We start from the raw sequence: 21,324 nt of genomic DNA, 5'->3' as shown, positions 1-21,324 counted from the left end.
GATTAATTTACATGTAAAAAATGTAAATAAACCTTTGTCCTGAATTTGTCATCTTCAGTGTACCTACTAACTTGGAAAGAGTGTATTCTGTAATGTTAGACCAAGATAATTCTTTGTGTGTATGTGTACATACAAACCAGTGACTCAGTTTGGGTTTCTGTTAAGCTCAGAACAGAACTCTAGACCAATATTTATTTTAGGATAAAATAAATCTAGATGGACTAACCATTAGAGGTATCTGAGTCTTAGATCCCAGAGAGTTTTTGGTAGGAAAAATAGGCACTCTGGCCTTCCCCATAACACAAAGTCACAATGACAGTATGGGTTTTTCCCCACTGAGACCCTACAATGAGCCTTCCCACAAGAAACTTCCTGCAGGAATAATGTATACCCTTCAACTCATCTTTAACTTTATCACTGGTATTCCCAACAAGGATGCTACTTGGTGCCAAAGCCACAATGGTTTTTATGATGTGGGCTCCTCTGTGAAAAAAGAACTTCAGAAAATTTCACACAGGCTCCAATCAGTGGCCAGATGACAATGAATTTTAGCCACTCCAAACCTGGGTCACATTTATACAGTGGATGTGACACATTACATGTGAATGAGTCCAGAAGCTGCTTTTCTTTATCACTCAGATGAATCATCCCATTCCATCAGGGATGAGAAAACATAAAGATTTTATATTCATATGTTACTAGAACACTATTTGAACCCTCAGTAAGAAAACAAATTTATGAGAATGAAATTCTTGTCTATCAGGAACAACTACTTGGTCTTCCAGCAAATAATCCATTACCTAAGAGAACTTCAACTGAGATCATAGTTCAGGAAGCATATATAAGAAGTATCAACTTCAATCAGCAAAGGGCTCAGACAGAAGCTCTGTTAAAGTTACATTATTGCTGTCTTTTAACCAGTGTGCAAACTTGTTTCCCAGTCTCTTATCTTGGCAGGTAATTCTTGCCACTGCCTTTCATTGGTTCTCATTTTTGCCTAGAGGGTCCCTAGTTTAATTGGCCCAGAGCAAGGTTTTGTACTTCAGGTTCTGCATAAAAACCCAGGGGACAAGGAGAAGCTTAAAATATTCCTACTCCACTACCTAAGACTTGTGTCTTGGCACAGGGCTGCATCAGCTCAATGGAAACATTTCCTTCCTCCAATTCATCTGCCCAGAGGTGTCACTTCCCACAAGAACATAGTAAAGATTAAGTGTGGCCTTCTGTGCTCCTCATTCCCTGGTATCTGCCTTTCCTACTTCTTTTCTGTGCTCCAGAGTTAATGGGTGAACATGGAGTAAGAATTGTCTTCTTTACAAAAAAGTTTTGACAAAGTATAAATCGTTTCTAATAAAATAATATTTATTTTATTGCAAATATATATAAATTTACATGTACAATTCATAGCAGACATGATAGTCTATAGCCACAAAGTAAAAGTGAATGCATATGCTGATTCTGTTGACCACTAAGAAAGTCTTAGGGAGGTACATGATGAATGTGCGAGAGTGCCTGTCCAGTCTAGGAAATCAGAGGACCTAACACCAGCTTCAGGGTCATCCCAGTGCCTGTTGCACTCACTCAGGGTTGGCCAAACACCTTCCATTTTAGATCAGCCAGATCCATGCTATATGTTCTATCCATCCATCAACATCTCTGCTCTCCAGGACTGGAGGGAGGTGGTTTAGGGCCCAGCTCCCCATTCCCTGGGCTGGGAGCTCCTCCTAGTGGTTTCTGCTTTCCTGAGTCTTACCAGTGAAAAAAATTCTTGAGATAATTCTGAGATAGTTCCATGTGAATCCCTTAGAGTTTTTCACAGGCATGTGGTAGCGCATTTGAGTCCAGAACCTAGAATTGGGAGGCACTGATTTTAAGCCTCTCCAGGTGACTGTGGGCAAAACCCGGAGAGCTTTTCTCACAAGATGAGGTAGAGACTCTGGCTCTTGGAAGGAACAGAACTTAATTAAAATGAGTTTCAGTGTTTGATCATCCAAGGCAAGATTCACTGCTGCTTGTAGTTCAAAGACACTGGGTCCGTTGACATAGCTGGGGCTTAAGATAAATATTCCTCTTCTACTTTTCTTAATAATGCTTACAATGTCTTCTGCATACACTGGAAATAAAGAATTAAATTAATTGCAACTGTTGTTGTTAAACCTTGAGTCACAATAATCCTGACTGTCCCAGATCTGCCCAGAGGGTTTCTTGCCACAGACACTCATGGAAGGAGGAAAGAAACATGGTTGACTATAGCACATTCTCTTTATCAACTTTACCAGTAGTTGAAGACACACTAATGTCTAGTGACTCTCAATTTTACAGTTCTCCCTTATGTTCTGTGTCCTCAAATTATCAATTCCTCTAGGAGCAAAGCTTGTTGGAACAAGGTAGGCTGGGAAAACAGAGGACAATGGAATGTTCAGGCTCCTAAGTGGGGTATCTGAGGTATCAGAGGCATGAGAGGTCATCAGGAGGGGATGAGGTCTGTACTTCTGATGCAAGGCCAGGCCTGGGCCCAAGCTCAAGGAGCCTGCTTAATCCAGTGTTGAGATTTGTTGCAGACAAAGTCCCAGAATGCAAAGGGGCCACTGTTTGGAAGGACAGATGACTTACTGCTGAAGAACCAGGAAAGACCTCCCTATGGCCTGATATTACCTTTTATTCTGAAGATGGATTTTTTAGGTGATGGTACAGGTCTGTGCAACACATATTTTTCTGTATTGTTGCCCAAAAAGTTCTAAGTTCATGAAACCTTACAGGAAATATATATCCGAACAGAAAGAGTAACAAGATAACTTAGAGAGTACTTGTGTTTAACTGGCCCTTTTGTTTTATATTTGCTCCTGGCATGCAGGACTTACCTCCTCCTGGAGCCACGTCTCTTTCAAACAAACACAAGGTGTACCCATATTTGTTTTCCAAAACTTCAGGGAATAGATTCAGGGCCAAGTTTTCCTCGTTCACAGATAAAGTGGTTTCACTCTCAAAAGAGCTCCATTTCGCATAAGAGATGAAAGCATCAAATTCCTTTTTATCTGAAGGAGAGGAATGATAAAAAAAAATCTAAGCCATTTACAGATTTTCTGCTATCATGGTATATCTATGCACGCTTGAAACATATAATAAATGGATGAGAATTAAGAGTTGGGATCATTACTGAATTGATTTAAAAAAATTAAAAACAGCAGCTGAGTCCATTTCAGAATCATACTGCTGAGTGGAATTTATTGTCTGCCCAAAAATTAGAATCAAATTCTGAAGAATTCCTGCAGTTCCACTGATCTAAGATCCAATAGCTGGGGCCTTCTGTGATAAATCACAAGCTCTTTGAGGTTCCTCTGAGCTTTCCTTGCATCTGCAGTGTTGCTCTCTCATTCATTACACATCAAAGAAAAGTTTACTCCATCAAAGCGTGATATCCAGTGAGCAAAGCACTGCTGACACTCAGCACTCTGCACATTAAAGAGCTGATGGCACATATACCTCTGCTTGCATGCCATGTGTGAAATGAAGCAATGATAACTACCCAGTAGGCTACTTTCAGGGTTGCTTGAGATAACATATATGACAAGCTCGGGGTCTGACTCATAGCAGACACAAGATAAATATCCTTTACCCTGCCTTCTAAATAGGACTCTATATTTATAGAGCTTATTTCAGAATATTTTTTGGTCTCATACTATTTACTAAATGATTAGAAATGAACATTGATTATGGGAGCGTGCTAAAGAACTCTTGAAAGTGGTAGAAAACCCCCAAAGTTAACTCATGGGCTTCAGAATTGGACACACCTGGCTCATATTCCAGCACTTTGCACACTGCCTGCAAAATAATATTGTTACAAAATAGTAGTAGCACTGACTGCTACTACTATTTTGTAACAGTAGTAGTAGCTTAGAATTACACTTGTTCAATATGGACCTAAGAAGAGCCCTTGTGGTAGAGGCCAGAAATAGAAAAGGAAGGGAGAGTGGAGGAGGTCTGGAATTGAGAAAGGAAGGTGCCAGGGAGTGGAGGCCCAGGGGTCTATGCTAGGAAGCTATTGGTTACACAGATTGAAAGAAGGACACTCATGGGTAAATATATAACACACTATAGTTGACTCAATTCCTTTCATATCCATAGGAAAGTCCTGCAAACTAGGATTTGTGTATTCATCATCAGTATCAAAGGAAGCAGTTGTTTTGCTGAATAACATTAGATTGGTCATAGAGGGCACTGAATCATTGTGCTTGAAACCCGGGTTCTGCTCCCTTCGGAATTCTAGTGTCCATGCAAAGTAAAAGGAGAAAGTGCATATTTAAATGATTCACAGTTGATTGACTCTTCTGTGCCAGCTCTAGAATCTTAAGATAAATAGCATTTTAGTAAAAGAAGTATGAAGTTATCCAAGGAAACGATTAAGACATTGATTAGATAATTGGCTTAATTTAAAAAAAAAGCTAACTTTAAAAATAAATAAATCTCAAGAACACTCTTGACTTAAGGATTTCTAATATGTATTCTCAATAATTGGTCTAAAGCAGAAGTGTCCAACCCACGACCCACAGGCTGCATGCAGCCCTGGGTGGCTATGAATGTGGTCCAACACAAAATTGTAAATTTACTTAAAACATTATGAGATTTTTTTGTTTTTATTAGTGTTTGTGTATTTAATATTTGGCCCAAAATAACTCTTCTACCAGTGTGGCCCAGAAATGCCAAAAGGTTTAGTCCCCTAATCTAAAAGAAGGTGTGATTGGTATATTTCTTGACTCCCATTTCCCCAGAGATAGGACAGCTCTCACTGAGTTCCTTGTGTGGAAGCATTGTATGGAGAGGCCTGTCAGATAAGGAATTAGCTCTGGAGTCCAGCAGAGGAGCTTCTTCTCTTTCCAAGCAACAGAGTTATTTGCTAAAACTGCAAACATCTTAACCTCAGGGATTCTAGGACTAGAAAAACACAGAAGTAGTTATTCTGTTCTGAAGAAACAAATGTTAACAAACATCATTATCCTATCTCATGGAAAACTATCTACATCATTAATAGTATGGTACTTGCATCTTACAGATCTTCACAATTTTGGGGATATGACCATCAATTTCAAGTCCCTCATTTTACAGATAAGGCTGACCAAGTTAATAATTAATGGGGGCTATAAATCAAACTGCTTGGGTCCAAATCCCAAGCTCTAACATAGCCCAGCTGTTCAAGTTGGGGCATACGACTTTAGGTCTTTCTTTCTGGCTTATAGGATTGCTGTGACGATTCAAGTAGCCAATACACTTGATTGGCAAGACCTTGGTACTCATGAGATAATAATAGTACTGAGTGCTCACTACATGCTAGATGCTGTCCTAAAAATTTAAGATGTCTTAACCCCATGAGCACTCACAGCATTCATTGAGACTGAAATTGTGGTTACAATTCCATTTTATTGAAGGGGACACAAAGGCACAGAGGTGTTAAGTCATTTACCATATTGCTTTAAGTTGGTTAGCAGCAAGATTATTTTGAAGTTCAGCATGTCTGATAATAGCATCATTTGTGAGATTCCTGGTAACTGGAATAAAAAGAGACTTACTTTCTCTACCTGCTCCCAGACTTCGCAGGTGTACAGCATCAGATCTGGAAGCAATCTCAAAGCCTGAGGAACATGACCTTATCCATCAGGGGTTATCCATTTTTGGAGCTCCTCTGTCTAAGTCAGTACCGAGGGGAAAAGTCACAGCGAAGCTGGAATCACCTTACCCCTGAGTGTCTCATCCTTGTTCTGGTAGGTTCGGTACAGTAGCACTATTTCAATCCAGTACATGAAGAGGAGAGCAGTTGCCATTAACATGCCTACTAGAGTCATGATGGTGCCGAGTAGGATGTACAGGAACACCACTGGGGAAAACATGGCAACCTTGAGCAAATGCAGAAACACAATCCTGTGGCAAGACCTTATCCAGGCCAATGCTGTGGGCCCACCCAAAGCCCTTTCTGTCCCATTATTTTTATCAATATCACTGCTATCAGAAGCATTTCTCTTGAATGCAAAATGCTTTAAATCACATCCTGAGGGAACTGCCTTACAATGAACTGGAGAGAGCTTGGGGAAATGGGCAGTTCCTGATTAGCCATGGCCTAGGAAACTTATCACAACCATTTTTATTCATTTTTCCCATAAACTTCTTTTTTTATTTGTCTTATTTTTTTTAATATTTTATTGATTTTGCTATTACAGTTGTCCCATTTTCCCCCCTGTACACCCTCTCCCACCCACATTCCCCCCTTTAGTTCATGTCCATGTGTCATACTTACAAGTTCTTTAGCTTCTACATTTCCCATACTATTCTTACCCTCCCCCTGTCTATTTTCTACCTACCATCTATGCTACTTATTCTCTGTACCTTTTCCCCCTCTCTCCTCCTCCCACTCCCCTGTTGCTAACCCTCCATGTGATCTCCATTTCTATGATTCTGTTCCTGTTCTAGTTCTTTGCTTAGTTTCTTTTGGTTTTGCTTTAGGAGTGGTTGTTAATAATTGTGAGTTTGCTGTCCTTTTACTATACAAGTTTTTTCTTTATCTTCTTTTCTTAGATAAGTCCCTTTAACATTTCATAAAATAAGGGCTTGGTGATGATGAACTCCTTTAACTTGACCTTATCTGAGAAGCAGTTTATCTGCCCTTCCATTCTAAATGAAAGCTTTGCTGGATAGAGTAATCTGGGATATAGGTCCTTGTCTTTCATGACTTGGAATATTTCTTTCCAGCACCTTCTCTCCTGTAAGGTCCCTTTTGAGAAATCAGCTGACAGTTTGATGGGAACTCCTTTGTAGGTTACTATCCCCTTATCTCTTTCTGCTTCTAGGATTCTCTCCTTCATTTTTACCTTGGCTAATGTAATTATGATGTGCCTTGGTGTGTTTCTTCTTGGGTCCAACTTCTTTGGGGCTCTCTGAGCTTCCTGTATTTCCTGGAAGTCTATTTCCTTTGCCAGAATGGAGAAGTTCTCCTTTATTATTTGTTCAAATACATGCTCAATCTGTTGCTTTTCCTCTTCCCCTTCTGGTACCCCTATAATTCGGATGTTGGAATGTTTAAAGATGTCCTGGAGGTTCCTAAGCTTCTCCTCATTTTTTTGAATTCTTATTTCTTCATTATTTCCTGTTTGGTTTCTTTTTTCTTCCTTCTGGTCCACTCTATTGTTTTGGGTCCCAGTTTCCTTCTTATCACTGTTGGTTTTCCGTGCATCTTCCTTCATCTCTTTTACGGTAACCTGCATTTTTTTTTCATCTAATTTGCACCCAAAATCAACCAATTCCGTGAACTTCCTGATCACCAGTGTTTTGAACTGTGCATCTGATAGGTTAGCTATTTCTTGGTAGCTCAAAAGGATGAGTTCTGGGGCACTGATTTGTTCTTCTATTTGAGCCATCGCTCTCTCTTTTTTTTTCTGGTCTGGTCGCTCCCGTTAAGGTGAGGGGCAGAGCCTTAGGTGTTCACCAGGGCTGGGCACCCCAGTTGCTAGGTTGTGACGTTGTCTGTGGGGGCAGGGGCGGGGGCGGAGGGTAACAATGGCAGCAGCCCCACCCTCCTGGGATCTCAGTCCCTTCCCTGGGATCCTGGGCTGCCCGCTCTGCCCTGGTCCACAATCGCAGCCTCACTGGGTCCGCCAGTAGCTGCTTGTGTACTCAGGGTCCACCTGCTGTGCGCCCTGGATGGCTTACTCGCTCCAGTTGCCTTAGGTACCCAGCTCTCCCCGCACTCCACACACTGTGACCCGAGCTCGTCTCCACTCCTCCTACCGGTCTGGATGAACAGGTCTACTTCAACTTCTGGGCTGTCCGACTTCCATTCAGATAAATTCTCTATCAGTTCTGGGTGTTATTCTACCTCTAAATTGTTGTTGTTCTAATCTTGGTTGTGCGTGGAGGTACGGTGCGTCCACCTATGCCTCCATCTTGCTGGAAGTGTTTTTTTCCCATAAACTTCTACACAACACATTTGCAACCCTCTCATTGTATATTGTAAATTATTTTCATCCATTACTGTCCCTACTAAAGTCTAAACTTCCAGAGTCCAGGAGCTATGTCTAGCATACTTTTGCACCCTCCACAACACCTGACTCATGAAATACAACTTCACAGAGAATCCACTCTTGACCAGGCGTAAATTTTTTCTTATTTGCCTCATGAGATTCACAATCATCTGTTCTAAAATAATTTATCAGTTGAATGAATGAATGATATCAACTTCATCTCTGAGAATCCTCTTTAACAAATTAGAATCTATTCCTTACCAGGAACATACACTCCTGCTTTAAAAAGTTATGATCTTTGATACACATATATACTTCTGGACACTGAGAAAAATTACATTTTCACACCTTCACTCTCCAGTACCTAATCATCATGCTTTCTGTATTTGGAAGACAGAAAATAAAAATAGGAAAGGGACCTATGACCAAGCACATTACCTATCACATGGAGTATGCATAGGTATTTGTACAATGAATGAGTGAATGAATGCATGAATGATAGGCTATTCTGACATAACCCCAATACACAAAATGTGGATTAAGAGGACCATCTCTAGATCACTGATATGAAACTTGTGTGTGGCCTTGACCAAGGTATTAAATGAGTTAATACAGCAAAGTGAATAGAACATTGTCTTCCATAATAAATATTAATTGCTACAATCACTGATACCAATAGATAGCCAGTCCAGATCTCTGGGAGTGGGCTGAGGGTAGAGAACAGGAAGGACCACAGTGGGAGATAGAGCTAGGCTATGGGAATGCGACCTGGGAGCCGCTCGTGCCCCAAGCCCTGTTCCTTGGGGACTGGGGTAGAGGTCAGAGGTTTGAGTAAGGCCTTCATGAACTACCTACGGTCATGGTGAGGACATTGAGTTTCAAAGCACAGCGCCAAGTCCCACAAGCATGAGGCTACATTTCCCAGGTAACCAAGCATGTACCTTGTGGACATTCAGCTCCCTATGCCCCCCATGCAGAAGTTTTGCTTCTGGCTACAGATGTCCTGCCCTTCTCACTGAAGGCACTCTCGGCACTACCTGAGAGGCCGTGTGGGGTTTCCAGGGTCATTTTACTTAGGTTTTTGGTTTAGTTGCTCTCTGTCAGGGGGCCCCAGTGTGGGCAACTTACCTCATACAGAGAGTAAGGAATGGGATGTAAGGAGTTGACAGAATGCCACAGGAGTGTCCTTTATAGCCATAATGGTGGCAGAGAAAGGTTCTTACACTAAGCATGCACAAGGCTAGCAAGATCATTGAACAGAGGAAACAAACCTCCTACCCTCTTTCAGTACCACATCGTGGGTGGGACTAGGGTAAGGCAGGTACATGTGCAATAGCAGTTAAAATAGTGGCAGGGATAAGTGCTGTACTAAAGAGGCCTGTCAGTGTAGCTTGGGGAAAGAAGGGATTGGATAGGAACTGGATCTACCCAAAATGTACAAAATTTTGAGAAGTTAATTGGCCATTCTGAAAAAGCACCTGACCCATCCCACACCCAAGGTTAATATAAACCCAGGGGAACAGATAAACACTCTCTTGCTTATCACTTGCTATTCAAGACTTATACTTGGATGGTGTACTAGCCTGTCTTCTCCATGTGGTTTTAGCAGTCATGTGGCCCATGGCCTCCAAGAGGGAGTCTCTCTGTCTCTGTCTCTGTCTCTGTCTCTGTCTCTGTCTCTGTCTCTGTCTCTGTCTCTGTCTCTGCCTCTCTCTTCCTAACCTGATGGAGCATCCTCTGGTGAATTCATGTACTCTCTGGCCTGGGAGGCTTGGAATTTTCAATCCTAGCAGCTGCATGGCCATGGCCACTCTGGCTCCACACACAGCCTCCTTCAGGAGAGATCCTGAAGCTGGACAGCAGCTGGGAACAAGCTAAGCTACTTGGATGACCACTTAGCACTTGGCTCAGGCTCCAAAGCATGGTACTTTAAAATGGAGCAGGAACTCTGGTGGCTGCCTTTTATTTTCATTTTGCTGAGGAAAGTTGGGTTTTGTCTGGGTTTTATAGAAGAGATGAGCTTTGTAACAGGGAGTCCCCATACCATCCAGCATTTGAATAAAAGCCTCTTTCCTTCCTCACCAGTCTCTGCCTCTAGAGTTTGCCTTTTGGGTGTTAGTAGCCAAACTCCCAATTTTATTTGATAACATCATCACTTTTATTTAAGAAAATTATTCTCCCTTTAGATAAAAACAGTTGTATGAATTCTGCAGTAATGTCCCAGGCTTACCTTTTTTCTTTTCCTTCAGTTGGATAGATTGGGTAGTGTTCCCAATGGAATTCTGGGCAAAGCAAATGAATGTCTTGTGAAGATCACTCTGAGTAACTTCTTTCAAGTGGACAACACATTTGATGATTTCATCCTCAAAAGTGGCTTTAACACTAGGAAAGAAAAATTACCACACTGGTTCAGCAGATAAAGTGACACCCATTTGCAGTATTCAGAACTTATGTAAATAGCAAACAGTCTGGCTTTTTGAAGAGCCATAGGGTCACACAGTAGGAGATGCCAAAAGAACATAATACAGTTGGAAGAGCTCATTTAAAAAAAAATTGAATCTGCAAACATTATCTAAGCACTAACACTAAGATATAATTTATTTATGAGACTCAACTGACCTTTCTTGCTCTAAGAATTTCACCTGAAAACAGGTTATAGCAATAACTTAGTAATATTAAAAGTGACTAACTTCTACAGAGGTCTTACTATGTATCAGGCTGTCTTCTGAGCACAAAATGAGGGGTATTTGGGTCTTTTCCATTCCACACCTCACAGAAATTCCACAAAGTAGTGGTATGATTATCTTAACTTGGCTAGCAATGAAGACCAGGCACAGAAGGTAAATCTTAGTTCACACTACTGGGATGTAGCAGCCTGATTATTCAGCCTGTGCCATTCTACCCCATCCAGGAAGTGAGAGTCTGGGCATTTATTTGCTGGGAACCACCCTGCCTGGTATCAGAAGCTGTAACCCCCACCAAGGCTAAGGCTGAGGGAATGGCCTTGGACCATAAGCCAACAAGGAGACAAAAGCTTATCTCCCTGGCAGGAGCACCGCTTCTGCTCCTTTTACTTTTCACTGCCTGGCCCACAATGCTTGGTTGGTTAGCCAATGACGGGTAAGATTCCCCAAGTGGGGAATGACCTCAGACAGGCATGATCACGTGGGAGGCCCCTGAGGAAGGACTTTGGGGGCTACAGCAAAAGGGGGTGATGGACCCTTGCCCCTCGGCTTTGACGTAGCCTGAGTCCTCATTGTCTGCAAAAAAAATCTCCTAATCTCTTGGTTGCCTTAGTTCCCTTGCTCCACCTAAGCCTGAAACAATGACAGGGTGGTGCCACCCTGTGCTAGAAAGGGCAGGTTCCCCGGGTAATCAGGACTAAGAAAGAATATGTAAAATCCTGTGAAACCTGCTTTGTTTAGAATGCTCTCAATTGAATGATAAGGGTCCAAGCAAGAAGTTTGTTCCTCAAAGTTTTTTACAGCTCTTTGACCCTGACTCAGAATAGGCCCTCAGACTTCCTTGTTACCTATGGTTTGATCCTTACTTCCTGGCAATGAGTAATGAGCTTTACCTGAATTCTTATGTAAACAAACCCAATAAAAGCCTGCTCAGGCGGGAGAACAAGGCACTCTCCCTTAGGGGCGCTCTTCCCTAGGGAGGGTGGCCATGCGCTCCCCACTAGAGAGAGTGGCTGTTCCATCTCTATTTCCCCACAGGACCTGGTTGTCTCTGTGTATGTTTTTCTCATGTCTCCACGAGCCATCCGCAGCATTCCTCAGTCTGGTTGGTGGCCACGTCATTTATTCATAGTTTGGATTCTCTAAAGTTGTTGATCTCTAGTCTGTACTCATGTTAAGGAATATTGTTTATGTGAATAATGCATTCACATTAGTCTATATTGCTTGGAGCCCATAATACGAACTTTTTTCCACAGAACGCTTCTTAGCCACTAAAAGTTGTGATAAGCATATCATCTCAACTGTATACACTCCTTAGAAAGACAATGCAAGGTGCATTGTAAGTGGCATGATGGAAACTTACGGGGTCACATTTCCAATAGGTGGCAAACAAAGTTTCACATCAAAGGCCGTGTGAAGTCAGAACAGACTCTCTTTGTGAAACTCGATTACTTTGACCTGTGATGCAATACCATATAATAGAGGATCCAGTGGTCCTGGTTTTAGAAGTTTTTGATAAATTTTATCAGTTTCCAAAATCTGTTCTTTACTTTTTTGTAGTGTTGTATTCTAGCAAAATACATTATATTGGTTTATTAAAATGTTTTAAAAATCAGAAGTATGCTTAATCCATAGACTATTACTTTGGAAAAGATCTTACAAAGATGAGGAACTATATTTTTTAGCAACAGACCTAACAGATTGAATCCAAGCCTTTAACCCTCCAAAAACCAGAGTCCAGCTTTGTGAGGAGTTGGATAGATCCGAATGGCTAGAATTTTCCATTCTATTGAGCCATATTGTCTTCCCATTAAATTCTGGCCACTAATCTGGGTTCTGTGCTCTCGAGAACTAAACAGTCTAGTTTAGTCACAAAACAGAGCAGCTTCCAAACACTTCAAGACATATACCACTACTGAGTTTCCTTTCCCAGGTTGTATTGCTTAAACTATTTCTCATGTCACATAATTTTTGGCCAGATTTTGGCCACATAATTTTTGTCCTTATTCTTGTACCATTTCCTCATTTCATACTTTCTGGACTGTTAATGACTCTGCATATTTGGATACTCTGAATGGATGGCACTAGGGAAAATGGGGAGTTAGAGTGGGGATGGTGGGCAGCATTCTCCTGTTTTTGTGGGACATGATGCTTCTATTTAAGCAGCCTGGGTCAGTGTGCCTGTCTCCTTGTTAGCTTGTTGTTTACAGCAGCCACATCAAAATGTTGCTACAAATTGAGCTTTATAGCAACTTAAATATTTCATTGTGTGTCCCTGTTGTAAACTGAATTTGTCCTCCACATTTAAAATTAACATGCACTTTCATACTTTCATTTTCACCTCTAGTTGTTGCTCATAGCTACACCATCAACTGTGTGTAAATGTGTGTGTATGCTCATCTCTGTGTGTACATTTTGCAGGTTTCCAAAGGTGAAAGCACTTACTGTGGGCTGTAAAGAATATTGTCCTCCAATTTCCTTCTTACCTTCTCACCTCAGTTGTCAGGATTTCTAGCTCCTGGTCAGAATCTTTGCTGTACCATCTTATCACAGGTTTAAAGTCCTTTTCGAAGCCAAATCTTGCTGTGCAGTAAAGAGTCAAAGACTTTCCTGAAAAATGAAGGGACAACAGAAAAGAAGAAGGAAGCCATGAAGACTGTTTCCTGTTGCAACAGGTTTATAGGTAAAATAGTTGTGCCAGAAATAATAAACAAATGTCTACCTGTCTCTCATTCAGAAACAAATGAAACCATGTATGTTAGTCTCTAGCGGACAATACTTAGATCTCAGACATATTAACTATATGTTCTTAAAATGAAGATTGGTATGGTCATAGCACTAAGGGTTTCAATATGGTTTGAGAATACACACCAAGAAAATATGAAGTTTCAGTAACCAGCTCGGTCTTCCAACACCATTGTTGCATTACCAAGTGTATCAATAAAAAACATTTTTCTAACCAATATTTGCATATTAAGTAAAAAATCATGAGCTTACTGTAATATGTAGTTTGAAGAATAATATGTAGGATATCATTTAGATATTCAGTTGCTTTTTGGACAATCGACTAAGGATGTGAATGTATTTTATCACACTACCCTCTTTCTCCCCATTTTCTCATAAGGGATATCTAGATATGCTCTGCCTCAAACTTAATATTCTAACCATGAAATGGTTAGGGGTTCTATTTGAAAATTCATCTTTGCAACTTAAGATCATATGAAACTTTTTTAATTTTTTAATTAAATATTTTTCCCCTTTTTTTCTACTTCCATTCTTGTATTGTTGCCCATTTTGCTAATTCTATAATCAGGTTATACTGATACCGACACCTACCGGTCCTTTAGTATAATATCTATTTTCTCATTTCTGTGATAAATATTTTCACATTTAAAAGAACACTTATTTTATTGAAGTAACTAGTACTTGATTATTAATAATGCAGCTCTTATATGGCTGTTTTGTACTATGTAGATATTATTGAAGTTGACAAAATGAGAGGGGACTATAGGAAAGCCATTTTGCCTTCCTACCCAAAGAAGGCACTACTTTGAAAAACAAATGAATTGAGTGGGGATTATAGCATTATCCTATAATTACCTTAAAGACCAAACCAAACACCATATTTTTAAAGCTTAATTATACTCAAGTTGGTAAATTGGTTAAATTTATAGACCTAATCAAGCCTGTGGACTTAGTATATGTAATCATCTATTCCTGGAATAAGAAGATTAGAACAAATCTAAAATCTATTGACTATGTCAAATGCACCAGCCACCTAACACATATTATCCTATATCTCTCACTGTAACCTTGTGAGGTCAGTTTTATTTTGCCTATTTACAGATTTTAAAACTGAGGCTTAGAAAGATTACTGTAAGTGACTTATAAGGTCACAACACTAATCAGTGGCTGAGTCAAGATTCACGCCCAATTCTATGTGGCTTGAATTTAACTCTCTCTTTCTTATATCACACAGACTTGCTTCCAAGTTTGATAATTCAGCCCACCTTACCAAGTTCTACTTCCAGGATGTCCTTGACAGGTTCTAGAATATCTGGTTTGAGAGTCGTGTCCTTTACTAAAACATGAAAAAGAAAATCATTATTTGCACTGGGAAATCTGAAAGCCTGCTTGCTGACAATGTGCATGCATGGGCACACTTAGATCTCTATGTTTTGGGTCTGCCTCTTCAAATTTTATTCATATGTCATAAGGATAGAAACTCAGGTTTTATGCAAAAAGCAGGCTTCCAAAATGACTGTGCAGATGCTGGCAAAACATTAGTTTTTGATAAATCCATATCTGCCTGGGTACATTTTCTTCCACACCACTCCTGCTTTCCCATTGCAGATTTAAGCCTCCATCTCCATCTTTTCCTACAGAATTGCTTTTTGGGGCTGAGTAACCTAACACAAAGGAGAACCCACCTGAGAAAATACACAAGTCAGCCAGATTGGACTCTACCACCTCCATTCTTAAATTCATGGTTTGTCTCAAAATAAAGGTAAGTCCAACCCTTTATTAATCATTTATTTCTCAACTACCTGCCACACACTTTCAAGTGTGTCTCCATAGTAAAACTTTCTCTAGAATAAGTTCCATCTCCTGATACAGAAAAATCAATCACCTTTACTCTGGATGTCCTCTCTTAATTCTTCAGGACCTCCTTTTCTCAATTACAATATCTCTGTCCTGTGTCTTTAATGTTCTCTCTCTCCTTCCCACTCAGCATTTACCCATGCTCAGTCTCTATGTCTTAAAAAAAGAATAAAATCCTGCACCTCACATCCCTACCTCACTCATTCTCCTAGGTTTCAACCAAATTCTTTTTTTAAAAGATTTTATTTATTTATTTTTAGAGAGAAGAGAAGAGAGGGAGAAAGAGAGGGAGAGAAACATTGCCCCGTGGTTGTCTCTCGCACGGCCCCTACTGGGGACCTGGCCCACAACCCAGGTATTTGCCCTGACTGGAAATCAAACCAGTGACCCTTTTCTTCACAGGCTAGCATCAATCTACTGAGCCATACCAGCCAGGGCAGTTTCAGCCAAAGTCTTGAATGAGTGTTATATGCTTGTTTCTTCTATTTCCTCACCTCCCAAGGAATCTGATTTCTGCCTCTATCACTCCACTGAAACTGCTTTGGCTAAAGTTACCAGAAAACTCCTTGCACCTAAATCCATTGGGTACAACTGAAGTTTTCATCTGCTTTATTCTAAACAGCATTGGCCACACCCTCTTTGGAACTCTCTCCTCTTTCAGGTCCTTGTTTTGGTATTCTCCTGCTCACCTCCCAGTCTCTGTGCAGTGGGCTCCTCTCCTCTGCACCTCTTGTGGATATGAGTTCTCTTCCAAGTTTCTCCTAGTGCTCTTTTGTTCTTCTTTCCATGGGTAGTGCAGCTGACTCTCTAGGTGTCTTCCATACAGAAGGCCTTGGTCCTTGAAATGATGTCTCTCCTACATCATCAATTTCACTTCCTCTACTGCTGTCCTGTTCACCCTTCCACAGACACCCACCTGCTAAGGTAAATAATGACCTCTGCCTTTCCAGATCCAATGATCAGTTCCCAGTCCTCACCATTTGAGGCAGTAGTATACCATTCTTTCCTTCCTCAGACACTTCAGTCACTGTGCCTAGGACAGTTTTTCTTTGTTTTTATACCCCTATTCCATCTCCTTAGGGGATTCCTCCACAGCTGTCCAAGTATTGGAATGCACTAGGCCTCAGCTCTGGACTCTTTTCTTTCTATACTCATTCCCTAGGTATTCTCATTCAGGCCTTTTGCTTTGCATATTACATGTATGTTGGCCACTCTCACATTCACTTCTCCAGCCAAGCATCTCCAAACTGGTTACTCAAATACCTACTTGTTATCATGATTGAGATAAATGGAAGTCCTTTCAGGTGTAATACAGGGTGAGGCAAAAGTAGGTTTATAGTTGTGAGTATGATATACATAGGGTTTATTCTTCTATTATTACTTATTAATTATATTTTTTCCACACAAAAAATTATAAACCTACTTCTTCCTCAGAGCTTCTTATTTTTCAGCCTTTTCTGTCTCATCAAATTGTGCCACCATTTACCAACTTTTCCAGGCCAGAAAACTAAAACATTGTTGATTTCCCTCTTTCTTTTAGCTTCCAGATAAAATTCATCATCATGTTCTATTTATGTACCAGAATGCCATTTCTTATCACCTCTGCTAAATCTGTTCAAAGAGCAACCAGAGACATCACTTAAAAACATGAATCAAACCTGTTCCTCTCACACCTGTGCCTTATATTGGACCATATATATGCTATGTTGTGCTCCGCTATGCTATCCTATCCTCTACCAGTAAATTACAGAAAGCCCATCCAGGTGCCCAACTTAAAACCTAGCTTTCACCCTATCACCATCCTTTCCCCTCTTCTCTCCCAGTTCCCAAATACTTTTATATGTACCTTCTAAATATTTCTCGATTTCATCTACTTCTTTCCAGCTTCACTGCCACTTCCAGCTTAGGCCACCATCAATAACTGCCTGCTTGACCACAGTAGCCTCCTAATTCTGTCTCCATTCTTGCCCCTAAAACCCATTTTCTATATGGTAGACAATAGCCTATGGCAAATCTATTCATGACACCCTTCTTCTTAGAAAATTCAGTGACTCCCTATTGCCCCTTGGATAAAGTTCAAACTTACTGGGACAGTGTGATGATACTCCTATTTACAGGCACTCACCCTCAGCCAGCCATGTTCTTTCTGGACTGTGCCACAATCTCTCTCTTCTCCTGGGCATTAACTATGCTGCTCCCCTGCTTGGAACAGCATCTCTCCCACCATCATGAAAATAATTTGTTCTTACCCCTCTATTCTCACTTGGACTTGGCATACCCAGGTTTGGTTGGTGGGCCCCATGGGCCCCACTTTTTCTCCACCAATCACATTGTATTATGATTACCTGTTCCTTTCCTGTCCACCCCACAGATGCTACATTCTGGGAATCAGAGGGAGTGTCCAGGTACTCACTCTCACTCATGCACCCTTAGCACCAAGCTCAGTGCCTGACAAATATGAGATATTTAACAAATATTTGTGTGAGAATTAAAAAATAAATAATTAGCAAGTGAATGAGGAAGACAGAAATGATGACAGACAAGGCTTGATTGAAAGAGGTAAAACAGATATTGCAAGGAGTCCTTTGGGACACAGAAAAGCAGACTTTGTCACTGGAAATGTGATGGGCTGATTCATCATGCCTGACTAAAAGGATAATCATACATCACTAGGAGGGGATAAGTGGTACAAGTGGGGTATTTGCATTCTATCTTTTTATGCAAGGAGCAATCTAATAAATTTTTAAACTGCTAAGATCTAAAGCAGTAAAGAGTACAAGGGTCAGGAATAGTCCACATGGGCCATGTGGACTATACCACACAATAAAAGGAGAGGCAGTAAAATTGATTAATATATTTCTAAGAGATAAATCAACCATTCTGTAACTTTTTAATACAAAACATGAATGACTGACTCAAATATGCTTTGACATAGGACATGCTTAAATTAATAACATGATAGTTTATTCATGCTGACACTTGTAAATCTAGTAAGAATAACCCAAGATAAGTCTCAGAAGAATAAAGCCAAGGGACCAATAAACATATGATAACATACTCAACCTCATTAGTATTCATGAAAATGTAAATATAAAGAAAAAAGGCCCCACTTTACACCAATCAAAAAAAAAGTCTGAAGACACCGGATATTATTTAGGAATAATAGAAATCTATTCATTGTTGATGAAGATGTAAATGGCAAAGTGATATTTTAGAATAATACCATGTGTTTATAACACAAATCACATTTTATAATATAAAAAAATTCTATTTTATTAATGGATACATACATATTTTAAGAAAGCATAAACAGAAAAGGTATAAACTATAAAACTGGACTACATATGGGAAGGGAGAGAGAGGAAAGACATGACATCATAGGCCTCAAGCTGTATATGTAATGCTTTATTTCCTTAAAAAAAAGTGAGATTTTTAGGCATGTGAAAAAATGTTAACAGTATTAAAGTTGGTGATAGGTACATGCGTGTTACTTATTTCTGTGTGTGAATTATTAATATTGTTTTTAAATTTATTATTAAAACAAACCAGAAATAAGTGCATGGAAAACCCAACTTGTGACAACTTGAATGTGATCCAGAACTAGGCCTTCCTTGGAGAATGGAATCTAAGTTAATGGGAAAACTGATGCTTGCCATATTCAATGCTTTACATGACTATACCATATGTCTACCTTCTCTTTTTTCAAAACAAAATTACTAAGCCACAGGAAGGTAACTTTAATTGGGTTATTGGGGTTCAAATCTATAGTCTTGAAAATAAAATCTCACTTACCAATGGTTTTCACTTGAACAACAGCTCTGACTATCCATGAACTTTCATTATCCGACTGACTATAATCACATGTGTACATGCCCTGGTGAAAGTCATAAATTTCATTCAGTGACATTGGGTTGCTTCTTTTTTCATAGAGTAGTCTTCCATTCTAATCCAAGAGACAAGAAAATCAAGTAACTTTCTTTAATCACACAATTATCATTATATTAATTGTACTTTTCAAAAAACTTCATAAATTTTTTAAGATTTTATTTATGTTTTAGAGAGGGGGGGAAGGGAAGGAGAAAGAGAGGGAATGAAACATCAATGTTTGGTTGTCTCTCATGCCTGGCTACTGGGGACCTGGCCAGCAACCCAGGCATGTGCCCCAACTGGGAATTGAACCAGCAATGCTTTTGTTCACAGACCCACACTCAATTCACTGAGCTATACCAGCCAGGGCAAACTTCATAAATTTTAATGAGGGAAAGGAGAATGTCAGCCTGAGATGAGGACATAACAATCATACTACCAAACTATAAAAAGATTCTGTTCAAAAATTGTATTTGTGACTTCTGGACAAGATGGGAGGCATAGGTAGATACACTTTGTCTCCTCACACAAACAAAAGAAAGACAACAACAAATTTAAAAACAAAAAAACAATCAGAACTGCCAGAAAATTGAACTGTATGGAAGTCTTACAACCAAGGAGTTAAAAAAGAAATGTTCACCCAGACTAGAAGGAGAGGTGGAGACAGGTAGACAAGATGGAGAGGACACGTAGCAAGGAGGTGGCTAGTGGACCATGTGAGCAGGGTGGCAGCTGGAAGACCCTGAAGTTTGACATTTGCATGTGGATAAACCAGAACAAACAACTGGAGGGGGAGACATACCATGCAACTCAGGTTCTAGAGTGGGAAAATCCTCAAAGCCTCTGGCTATAAAAACCTATGGGGTTGCAGCATCAGGAGAAACTCCCAGCTTCATAGGAGAGTTCATTGGAGAGATCCACAGGATCCTAGAATGTACACAAACCTACCCATATGGGACTCAGCACCAGAAGGGCCCAATTTGCTTGCGAGTACTGGGAAAAGTGACTGAAAGCTGGCAGAGAACTGAGCAAGTGGCATTGTTCCATCTCTGATCCCACCTCAACATACTGCACCACAGCACAGCAATGTGAGCTGCCCCACCCTGGTGAATACCTAAGGCTTTGCCCCTTACTATGTAACAGGTGCACTGAGACAAAGAAATATGGACCAAATGAAGGAATAGATCCAAACTCCAGAAAAACAACTAAGTGACCAGATCGCCAACCTATCAGATGCAAAGTTCAAAACACTGGTAATCAGGATGCTCACAGAAATGATTAAGTATGGTTGCAAAACAGAGGAAGAAGTGAAGACTATGCTAAGTAAAATAAAGGAAAATATACAGGGAACCAAGAGTGAAGGGAAGTAAACTGGGACTCATATTAACAGTGTGGAGTGAAAGGAAGAAATAAACATTCACCCAGAATAGAATGAAGAAACAAGAATTCAAAAAAATGAGAAGCTTAGGAACCTCCAGGACAACTTTAAACATTCCAACATCTGAATCATAATGTGTCAGAAGGATAAGAGGAAGAGTGGGAAATTGAAAACTTATTTGAAAAAATAATGAAATAAAATGTCCTCAATCTGGCAAAGGAAATAAACTTCCAGGAAGTCCAGGAAGCTCAGAGAGTCCCAAAGAAGTTGAATCCAAGGCGAAACACATGAAGGCACGTCATAATTATATTACCCAAGATTAAAAACAAGGAGAGAATCTTAAAAGCAGCAAGAGAAGACAGTTACCTACAAAGGAGCTTCCTAAGACTATCAGTTGATTCCTCAAAATAAACCTTACAGTCAAGAAGGGGCTGGAAAGAAGTATTCTAAGTCATAAAAGGCAAGGACCTACATCCAAGATTACTCTATTCAGGGTAGAGGGAAATACAGGGGGGAAATGGAACAACTGTAATAACATAATCAATAAAATATACTAAAAGAATTGTATTTGTAAAATTCCTAAAATAAGCATTTTCAAATACAATTACATTATGTGTAGATATCAGGGCAACAAATTTAATTAGCCCACCACACTCTAATTAATTTATTGTTTTCCAAAGCATGAGTCAGGCTCTAAGAGTATTCTAGAAAACTCATCATGTTCTAAGTATCTACTACTTAAATGAATTTTTTAAAAAACATGTGTTTATATGTCTGAAAATTGATG

General features: G+C 40.0%; 1 protein-coding gene across 7 annotated transcripts in view; it reads right to left on the bottom strand.

Annotated features, from left to right (window-relative positions):
• Nucleotides 1-1,400: 1,400 nt before the first annotated feature.
• Nucleotides 1,401-21,324, bottom strand: part of LOC123811768 (interleukin 18 receptor accessory protein) — a 35,405-nt gene continuing 15,481 nt past the window's right edge. For 5 of the 7 annotated variants that reach the window (XM_045828226.1, XM_045828228.1, XM_045828225.1 and 2 more), the window contains 7 exons: nucleotides 19,085-19,235; nucleotides 14,706-14,771; nucleotides 13,177-13,300; nucleotides 10,237-10,388; nucleotides 5,732-5,869; nucleotides 2,862-3,035; nucleotides 1,401-2,113 (listed from right to left, as the gene is read on the bottom strand). In XM_045828226.1, the coding sequence (XP_045684182.1) occupies nucleotides 1,725-2,113; nucleotides 2,862-3,035; nucleotides 5,732-5,869; nucleotides 10,237-10,388; nucleotides 13,177-13,300; nucleotides 14,706-14,771; nucleotides 19,085-19,235 (1,194 nt within the window). In that variant the 3' untranslated portion in view covers nucleotides 1,401-1,724. Of the gene's footprint in view, nucleotides 2,114-2,861; nucleotides 3,036-5,564; nucleotides 5,870-10,236; nucleotides 10,389-13,176; nucleotides 13,301-14,705; nucleotides 14,772-19,084; nucleotides 19,236-21,324 lie in introns of those variants that run through there. The other 2 variants (XM_045828227.1, XR_006784439.1) reach the window with 2 other exon arrangements.

Source organism: Phyllostomus hastatus, unplaced genomic scaffold (assembly GCF_019186645.2).
Source record: "Phyllostomus hastatus isolate PE091 unplaced genomic scaffold, TTU_PhHast_1.1 phas_scaffold_78, whole genome shotgun sequence".
Classification (NCBI taxonomy): Eukaryota; Metazoa; Chordata; class Mammalia; order Chiroptera; family Phyllostomidae; genus Phyllostomus; species Phyllostomus hastatus.
Note: the sequence above shows the minus strand (reverse complement) of the source record. Positions and strands in the feature narration are given on the sequence as shown.